Raw genomic sequence first — 10,613 nt, 5'->3', positions numbered from 1 at the left:
AGTTCGGTACTGGTGTTGGAAACGCCATCAGCTGTCCTTGCAGCATATCTTCATTTCTGTGTGCAACGGAGGAATTCCTGGCGCTGTTCTGACTCCTTTATGCATTATATTATCTCTTTGTTTGTTCTCAGCAGGTAGAAATACCACCACATATACATATATATATATATATATATATATATATATATAGGAGCGCATTTCGCCCAGCAGCCAGCATTGATTTGGATGATCGGCAAGTTCTGTCAAAACATATACGTCATAAAAGCAGTCCAAGCAGGCTGTGACTTTTTCCTGATGCCTTTCGTGTTGTATTGTTAGGTTTGGTGTTAAAAATGTTAATGTAAATGTTAAGAGAACCAGGACTAAATGTATCATTTTCTTTTTTGGTCCGGATCAAGAGGACCAATAGAACCGAACTACAAGTGTGAACGCACCCTTAAATCCCACAATGCACAAGCACATAGTAAAAATTACAATTGTGCACACGCACAATTGACATTATTGCAATTGATTAAATAATTTATTCAGGACCATTGTGCTCAGTCTTTTATTGTCATGTGGGAAACAGAAGCAAGTGCTCCACAAGATGCCAATTATTTTTGCAGTTAGTTTTGCTAAATCTTTTAATTATTCTGCAATACTTGAATCTTTAAAATACCACATTATTATTACAAATAAATAAGACACACACACATATATAGCATACTTATATATTAATATATACTGTAATATATTAATATTGAACTGTAAGTGTTGGGTATGTGCGAGCCACCTACTGACAACTGTGTTCCCCCCACTTTTCAAATGTCTGCTACGCCACTGGCATCATTACAAAAGGAAGGTGTTGGAGTAGTGGCACATGAATGCTTCAGAAAGTTATTTAGATTTATAAGCAATAGTGTGCAGTGTCCTGCTGTGAAGACTTTGTCCTCTATATAAAACCATACTAGAGTGTATTAGAGTAAATACAGTAAGTGTGATGTATCTGGTATACAATTAGAATTATGGTACCATATGATTCCCATTTTTTTGTTTTACAGTAATGTACAGGCCTCTGTGCTTCCACTAATTTACTGTAAATTAACAGGTTCATGGTTTACAGTGTACTGAGTGCAATCACAGACAGTTGAGCAAGAGTTAGGCCAGCAGTTACAATAGCCTACAGTTCATTGTGGCTTTTTGTGTCAAAAGCAGATTAAGTTTTCCATGCAGGAATAGAGCTAATGCAACAAGGGGCGTATTGTTATTCTGTGGGCGGAATGGAAGAATCAATGGAGCGCACTTTCGACAGTTGTTCAAGTGCGTGACATGCGAGAACATCCATATCCTGCAGGACAACTAAGACGGATTGATTTAATGGAAAACCACGGAAGAGAGAACCGTGACAGCGTTCAACAGGTGAGTTTGCACAATAGGCTATCAAACGATGCATTGAATACGTTTATAACCGGAAGTCTCGAGACAGTGAAAATGTTCCTGATGTGACTTTTTGTGATTTCAGACGGAAGATGACAGGGATTTTTTGTTGTCCCCGCAAAACCATACGGAGAAAGGTGGAACTAGCTCGATGTCTTCGGCCTCATTTAATTTCATCAATTCTATTATCGGATCCGGAATTATTGGTAGGCTAATATTATGTCGTTTTTTAAACAAATTTATATAAAGTCAATATTTTTTCTTTCGTATTAAAATAATTTAAAATAGACCAAAATATGCATAGTATTTAAAAAAAAAAATGTAGTTTTCCTCAAAAAATGTAAAATAGAATATTTATTTAAGCTATTTATTTAGAAATATTTCTATAAAAACTACATTCTTCCAGTGGAAACTGGGTTAGATTTCACGCGGTACTGAATCATATGACTCTAGAGCAGTTCTCGTGCGTCTTTACTCGTGGGAAAAAAACACACATATTTTTACTGGTCCTGTGATATATCTTTTGGCATAAAGGTCAGCATTGAATGTTTGAATGTATGGATTATTCTTACTATTTTTGTGAACTAGATATTTCCCACATTACGCAGAAGGGCCGGGGCTAGTTGTCGCAATTTTACAACAGTGAATAATTGTTGGTTTATTTTATTTTTTTTAAAGACAATTGCTATGTAGGCACTTATAAATACTGGCTGCAAATTATTGAAGGTATTGAAGATTAACTTTGTTAAAAAAAAAAAAAAAAAAAATAGTGGGGGCATGTTGTCACATGTCATCTTTAATAGCCTGTAGTAAAAATAGATAAACAAATAAATACATCAATGGCAAAATAACTATGCAACTATTGCACAATGTATAAACCTATACATTGTAAAAAGTGGTAAAATTAGTTTTGTTGGTGTTTCCCCAATGCATTCAGGTTGATTCAGTGATATTAAATCATATTTTTGATTTGAGTCAAAAGTTAATTTAGATGTTACCACATGAAGGACATTAAACAAAGAAAATTTCATCTTAAAATATGTTTTTATATGGAAACATCTAAATTTATTCAATTCAGAAAGGCTATTTAATTTGACTAAATTGACCTGTTAATAGATAATTGCAGTTTACAACAACAAAAGTATTTTTTATGGGTTAGATCATTAGAAATAGATCACTGAGTAAGCAATTAAGGTTACCACTTTTTTTTTTTTGGTGTAAAACAAAAATATGATGACTTTGGAATTTTAGTTTGGAGGATAGAATTCAATTTAGAATTTGAAGAAGTTTGAAACCAACATGGTGGATAAACCATGCACTTCTGTAGTTGGACATTTAACTCAAAATCTAACAGTATAACCCTAGTGACAACTTTCATAACTGTGTACGCTATCAAATCAAATCCCAAAATCACCTACCTGATTGGAAATAAAACAAATTATTCCCACATTATTGAATCTCATATCCTTCCTACTTGCGTGCATTTCAGATTGAACAAGTCCTTCACATCAGTAACTTTATGCTTTACTTTAATTAGGTTTGCCATATTCCATGAGTCAAGCAGGTCTTCCTCTGGGCCTTCTGTTGCTTATTCTGGTTGCCTTTATCACAGGTACAGTATGCGTTGTGCATGCTCTGTTAATTGTGCATTTCCATGACAGTTATGTGTATTTAAAAATACGTGCATTGACATTAATATAGGTTTGGAATGACAAGAGGGTGAAATATTCCTTTTAAGAAATGATTTCACTTTAAAACAACCAGTACTTTTAAGAGTTTTTTCCTTCTCTGCAGATTACTCCATTATCCTGCTTGTCAGAGGGGGAAATCTGTCTGGGACTAACAGTTATCAGTCTCTGGTGCAAAGCACATTTGGCCTGATCGGATATTTGATTTTGTCAGCTCTACAGTTTCTGTACCCATTCATCGGTAATCACAGACATTATTATCTGTCTTTATGAACGTTTCTTGTAATTACACAGAAATGAAGTGAGATTTGAATGAAAAAACGTTCACCCCGTTGCTTCCCACATATAGCAATGATCAGCTACAACATCATAACAGGGGATACCCTGACCAAAGTGTTTATGAGAATTCAAGGAGGTGAGCAGTTTATTCAACCTCATGCTGTTGAGTAAATGATGGCAGAATAGTTCCTTATCTTATTTCTAAATTTCTTGTAGTGTGTTTTGAGTGGACTATCCCTCCAAAAATCATTAATCCATGTTTTCTTCTTGAAGATGAGACCTGATGTGTACTCTTTATTCTTGCAGTTGGTCCCGGGGACATTCTTACAGAGAGACACTTTGTTATTCTGGTGTCTACTCTTCTCTTCACTCTCCCTCTGTCTCTATTTAGAGATATCGGAAAGCTGGGAAAGGTAAAGTGTTGCAAGTTATTCACTCTTTTAATGAATACTTTAATATCTCTATTTCATTTACTATAATATATTATGCATAAATATAATAATTTTTGAACTACAGATTTAAAGGAATAGTAAGCAATCATTAAAGTTTTGTCATTATTTAGTCACCCCCATGTCACTCCAATCTTGTATGTCATTGTTTTCCCGTGGAAGACAAAAGCAGAATTTTTGAGGAATCTTCATGAAGCTCTTTTCTACAAAAAGACAGTTCATAGTGACACACCGTGTATGCCAAGTTCAAAAAAAGGACCAAAAACCTGTTACATGTGAGAACCAGAGGCTATTTGGCATCAAAGCTGATGTGTTCACTTACCATTTTCTGAAAGAGATGGTGAGATTTCAGAACTTTAGCAATGGGCAAGATTATCAGTGAATAACTATTGATTTCTGGTGTGTTCCATCTTATGACTTCAGAAGTCATGGAATATTATCGCACAAGTCCAACATGATCTCATGAGAATTAGTATGTTTGCTTACGTAAAGTTTGGTTCTAACAAACATTCTCTTACATTTGCATAGTCACCGAAACGTACAATATTGACATATTGACAGCATTTAAATGACATCATTTTACGTATTAACACTTATAGAAACGTGCAAAAGTTTGCGTGCACTGTTTGAATAAATTATTATTGAATTAATAGAACTCATAGAATTAATCAGTTAATTACACATCATTTATTAGATAAATGCCATCACATTTATTTAACGCAGCCGACATTATAATATGACATTTTAACAGTTTCATTCAACTCTGTGGGATTTCTGCAGCCCTATACAATGTTTTAAAGGATTATATCACTTTAAACAAGACAACACTTTAAAAATATTACAATGAATAAAAAATAAATGTTTGCCACGGGATATGAGATTTCAGAATATACTAAAAAACTAAATAAACCACAAATAACACCATAAAACAATAATATAATGAATCCATAAATGCATTCGCTTCTGTGAAGAACCGACCCAAATTCAAGCCTTTTATTCAATGATGCCTCTCCATGCATCCGCCGTAACATCAGCCTGCGTTGGTTGGTTTTGTTTCAAAATGAAAAAACGCATGCCTCAAGAAGCATTAAGACCACAGGTTTTACGGCAGTGATGTTGCATGCTCATTGGCTCTCAAGTGTCTCATGACCGTTTGTGACATGCTGTATTCTGCGATGTATATGTTAGAGCTATGACTTCATGAGCACTGTTACAGTGTGCATCAGGAGAAGATTTACAGCGATTAATAATTATAATCCATTCTCTACCTCACACAATGCTATTGTATCAGGGAGCACTTCCAACATCCAACACACTGCACATCGCCATTTGGACTAATTTTGTACTGATCAATTTTTCGGAATAAATGATTGTGATTAAATGTGCCTGTTATGTTTTATATGCTTAATAATTGGTTATGGTTAGGTTTAGGAGTATTTGTGGGATTAGCGGCTGTAAAATATATTTAAATTGATATAGTGTAACAAAAATAATTGCTACAGTACATTAATATACTGGTTACATGTTTTTATATTGTTGAAAAGTGGTTATGTTTAGAAGTTGTGGTAGGGTTAAGGGATCTAAACCATATAAACTATAAAACAGTAAAATATATTTATAATTGATTCATTTATTCAAATTTATTTGTAATGTATTCGTCAATATTTTACGTTTTTAAAGCTGTAAATCCGTGAAATTGATTACTTTTGAGATGCTTTCAAACGTGCATATTGTACATTTTAGAGTTTGTCCAAACGTACAAACATGCAAATAGCTCCATTTATTAATGAGATCAGGCGGACATCAGCAGTCATATGGACTACTTTTATGGTGCTTTATGTCATTTTTAGAGCTTGACAGGTCACAATAAACTGGAATATTAAAAAAAAACTCTGCGCAAAGATTCTTCAAATAATCTGTTTATGTGAGAAATAAAACACCATACAGATTTGGAACAACATAAGGGTGAGTAAATAATATCAGAATACATTTTGGGAATTCTTCAGGAATTATTCCTTTAAAAAGAAGATGATTCAACTCTCTTTCTGTGTTTCAGGTATCTTTGTTGTCTATGCTTTTGACTGTTGCCATTCTCATCACAGTGATCGTGAGAGCAGCGACTCTTGGACCACAGATGTACAAAAGCTCTCTCGCCCTCTGTGTGCATTCATTCACACCATCCACCATATGCTCTATGTTTGCTGACTGCAGCTCAGGCTAATATTTACCCGTATAAATGCTGATTTCTGAGAAATTACATGCATGAACTTGCATTATTGGTTTGATTTATTTCTCTTTTTTAGTGGTGCTCGCTAAGGCAAGCATCTATTTTACTTTTGCTCACACTTGGAGTTGGTGATGTTGTAGATTTATTTATTTACGCCTATTTCTTTTTGTCCAGACCTCCAACAGAGGGTGCATGGGTGTTTGCTCAATGGAATGCAATTCAGGCAGTTGCTGTCATGTCTTTTGGTGAGATTTTACTTTCATTGAACTATTTTATTATGGGGTAATATTTGCCTAATATTGGTATTTTCATCATTTGAGGATTTTGGATTTTGAATGGATTCACGTCCATTATAGTGCCTTACTCGAACTGCAAGTTTTACAGGGGTTATTTATAAATGATTTATTATTATTATTATTAAATGAGGGACCAGTTGAAACTATTTGTTCTGTGGTAATCAACATCATGCTACAAATGCTGTCAATTGAGTGTAACATGTACTGAAACCTGAACTTTCATTTTAAAGGGACAGTTCACCCCAAAATGAAAATTTACTCACCCTAATGCCATCTAGATGTGTATGACTTTCTTTCTTCTGCTGAACACAAACACAGATTTTTAGAAGAATATTTCAGTTCTGGAGGTCCATATAATGCAAGTGAATGGTTGCCAGAACTTTGAAGCTCATAAAAGCACATAAAGGCAGCATATAAGTAATCCATATGACTCCAGTGGTTAAATCCAAGTCTTCAGAAGCGATATGATAGGTGTGGGTGAGAAACCGATCAAGATCTAAATATTTTTTTTTTACTAGAAATCTCCACTTTCACATTTTCATTTTTGGATGAAACTCCCTTTAAGATAGAGTTTTATAAAATATATGAAATGTTAGATAACAGAGAACAAAGTACCTTTGGTTTTTCCATTTCAGCTTTGACAGTGTTAATATTTTTTTCAGCTTTTATCTGCCACCACAACAGCTTTATGATCTATGGATCACTGAAGGAGCCCACACTGAGTAACTGGTCTTTTGTCACACACGTGTCGGTGGGCTTGGCCTTATTGGTCAGTGTTGTCTTTGCAGCTGCAGGATATGCAACTTTTACTGGCTACACACAAGGTAAATTAAGTACTATGTATCACAATCAGCACCTGTTACTTTGATTGGACTGTATCATAGACAAAAAACTATGCATGGAGAGAGCTTGAACGGAATTGCATGTTTTCCTGTTGTGTTTCTTGCCTGCAGGTGATATATTTGAGAACTACTGCAAGAATGATAACTTGGCAACATTCGGCCGGTTTTGCTATGGTGTCAGTATCATCACCACATTCCCTCTGGAGTGCTTTGTAACCCGTGAGGTAGGACGGTATTTAGTGGTATTTACACCACTACAGCTCACCATTGATATTTGGCCATTTTCAGATTACCAGCATCAGCCAATAAGCATGCCCCCACGTGGCTGATCAACTGACATATTAGCAACCCCTTGTATCAGTTTAGAAATCTACAAACAACCTTATCATAAGATTCTGAGCAATTTCTCTTTTCAATTGTGTTTTTACAGAATTTTGTAAAAACAAATAATAATAATAAGTATATATATATATATATTAGCATGCACTTGAGTTGATAAGTGGCCAAAAATAGTGCAAAATCTTAAACATTTCTTGTTCATCTTATAGCATAACTTTTCTTTTAAAATAGTCAAAACCCTACAACTTTATTTATTTATGGGTTTAAATACAAAAAAAAAGCAGATCTGTCAAACGTGGCATTTGAAATAATGCCATGCTAAAGATGCTTGTTCCAGTATTTTAATAATGTAGTAACTTTTCACATCTCTTTTTTTATGGTTTCCATACTGTGTCCAGGTGATCTCCAATGTCTTTTTTAAAGAAGATCTCAGTAACACAGCCCATGTCATCGTTACCTTTGTGATCATATCAGCAACGACTGCAATTTCCCTTTCTTATGACTGTCTGGGTATTGTACTAGAACTAAATGTGAGTTGTCCAGTTGATTCATCAACATCTAAAAAGTAGTGCTGTCAGTCGTTTAAAATATTTAATCACGATTACTTCATTTTTGTGTGTGTCAATCACAATTAATCGCATATTTTGAAAATGCTGAAATTTTACACCATATATACTTCTATTCCTTATCTTTTTTTTTTCCCTCCCCCTTTTCTCCAAATTTGGAATGCCCAATTCCCAATGCGCTCTAAGTCCTCGTGGTGGCATAGTGACACACCTCAATCCGGGTGGTGGAGGACGAATCTCAGCTGCCCCCGTGTCTGAGACCATCAACTCGCGCATCTTATCATGTGGCTTGTTGAGCGTGTTACCGCGGAGACATATCGCGTGTGGAGACTTCACGCCATCCACCGTGGCATATACGTGCAACTCACCACACGCCCCACCGAGAGCGAACCACATTATAGCATTGGGGCGGCTGTGGCTCAGGAGGTAGAGCGGGTTGTCTGCTAATCGCAGGGTTGGCGGTTCGATTCCCGGCCCACACGAATCCACATGCCGAAGTGTCCTTGGGCAAGACACTGAACCCCAAGTTGCTCCCAATGGCATGCATGGCAGCTCTGCCACCATTGGGACACAGTTTAAAGCACTTTGGTAACCTCTAAGGTTAAAAATAAAGCACTATATAAGTGCAGACCATTTATAGCAACCATGAGGAGGTTAACTTGTAGGCAATCGGGCCAATTTGGTTGCTTAGGGGACCCGGCTGGAGTCACTCAGCACACCCTGAGATTCAAACTAGCGAACTCCAGGGATGGTAGCAGTGTCTTTACCACTGAGCCAGGCCTCCAATATAATGCTTTATTAAAAATTTTCAAACAAAGTCATCCACAGTATAAAGATGTAGTATGTACTAAAATAGCACAAATTCAACTAACATTAAAGGATTAGTTCACCCAAACAATGTAATTCAGTCATTGTTTACTCACCACTATGTTGTTATAACCCTGTGACATTTTTTTATTTTTCTAAAAACAAAGGGAGAAATTATGAATACCAATAGCGCTCAGTGATGTAAACAAAAACTTTATTTAAAAACAGGTCCTCCACAGCGATAGTGACACAACATCACAACACAGCTGCACACAAACCATAGAACAGAACTGACTAAACATGTCTGAAGAGTTTATAGTCTGAGAATTTATGCATTTCTATGTCCAGCCTTATTTTTTGGTAAAGTTTTTGGACCGGAGCCAGTTCACATTGACAGAGTTACCCGCGCGAGTTTATTGCTGAGTCACCAAAGTTTATTCAGATCCATTTAATGACTCAGTGACCATTTCTGGTGATGCCAACATGGGAGTTAAAAAACAGGAGCTGATATTAAAAATAACTTTACATATTTAACACAGATCTAGTAATCTGCTTAAATGGGCAAAAACAACCGATCAAACTATTACCTCACAAACGTAATGTATAAATCAGGACTTAATGAAGACACATGCGCTGATATAAACTCCACTTACAATGTGCATTTAACATAATGCTGCCAATCAAGAACAATATATCGATAAATAACTCTCATTTGTGTCTTCCTCATCTCTAGATTATTCATTTAGATCAACATGAATTATGATAAAACACATGGATAAATGAGCAGTGTTGAAAGTAACTTTATAGAAATGAACGGAGCCATAAAAGCCTGTACCTTAATCCTGTCATGAGGTCTTCACATACCTTGAACTGCCAGAATCTTTAAGACTAAGCTAGCAAATGTCTCTCTTTGCTTGTAGAGATGTTAACATTTTTCTGTAATTTAACTGTTGTGTATTTGTTTCTCTCTCAGGGTGTTCTGAGTGCGACTCCCCTCATCTTTATCTTCCCTGCCGCCTGCTTTCTGAAGCTCTCGGATGGCCGCTGGTTTCATGGGGAAAATCTAATTCCCAGTATCATCCTGATTGCAGGTATTTGTGTTATGATTATCGGATTAATCATGATGGTGCTGTTTCCTCAGGACTGTTCACATGGAGCAGAGATGTTCTACTGTACGGTCTCCAACACCTCAGTTCTCAGCACCACTCCAATGAGCAGTGTGATACAGAATATTAACACCACACAGAATGTTAGCATTTTATGACATTTAAACATGAAATCATTTTTATTTTAAAATGTAACATTTTCACTGGGAGCCGTTTAACAGGATACTGTATGTTGTTTTTTTTGTTGCAATAAATTGTTAAGGCACTTAATGTATTTGTGTATGAAATATGAACATGTATGAAAAGTCAGTAAAATAGCTTTTTTTTCAAGCTGAGTTAGTCTATCATTTTGTTTAAATATTAAAAATGTAGTTAAGTTAAAATACACAATGTTCTCCTTCAAGTAAAAAACGTTTCCACTCAAAAATAATTTTAAGATTTACAAATTGTAATTACTAAATACTTTTTGAAATTCATTTAATTTTGTTAAAAGATTACAGTTTAATTTAATGGAATTGTGTTTTAAATTTGAAATGTGTAAATCTTAAAAAATAGGTTAAAATATTTTTTTTGTGTATCTTTAAAATGTCACTTTTGT

At 35.3% G+C, this 10,613-nt stretch overlaps 1 protein-coding gene across 1 annotated transcript; it reads left to right on the top strand.

Moving 5' to 3' along the window:
- Positions 1-1,268: 1,268 nt before the first annotated feature.
- LOC127655225 (putative sodium-coupled neutral amino acid transporter 11) lies at positions 1,269-10,303 on the top strand. Its single transcript, XM_052142901.1, has 12 exons — positions 1,269-1,398; positions 1,502-1,622; positions 2,954-3,028; positions 3,211-3,345; positions 3,454-3,519; positions 3,690-3,796; positions 5,889-5,968; positions 6,234-6,304; positions 7,018-7,179; positions 7,309-7,421; positions 7,935-8,066; positions 9,883-10,303. Exons 1-12 carry the CDS (start codon positions 1,309-1,311, stop codon positions 10,171-10,173), a joined length of 1,443 nt encoding a protein of 480 aa, XP_051998861.1. The 5' UTR covers positions 1,269-1,308; the 3' UTR covers positions 10,174-10,303.
- The last annotated feature ends 310 nt before the right edge of the window (positions 10,304-10,613 follow it).

Source organism: Xyrauchen texanus, chromosome 14, assembly GCF_025860055.1.
Source record: "Xyrauchen texanus isolate HMW12.3.18 chromosome 14, RBS_HiC_50CHRs, whole genome shotgun sequence".
NCBI classification, from domain to species: Eukaryota; Metazoa; Chordata; class Actinopteri; order Cypriniformes; family Catostomidae; genus Xyrauchen; species Xyrauchen texanus.
This window is presented reverse-complemented; position numbering and strand designations above follow the sequence as displayed.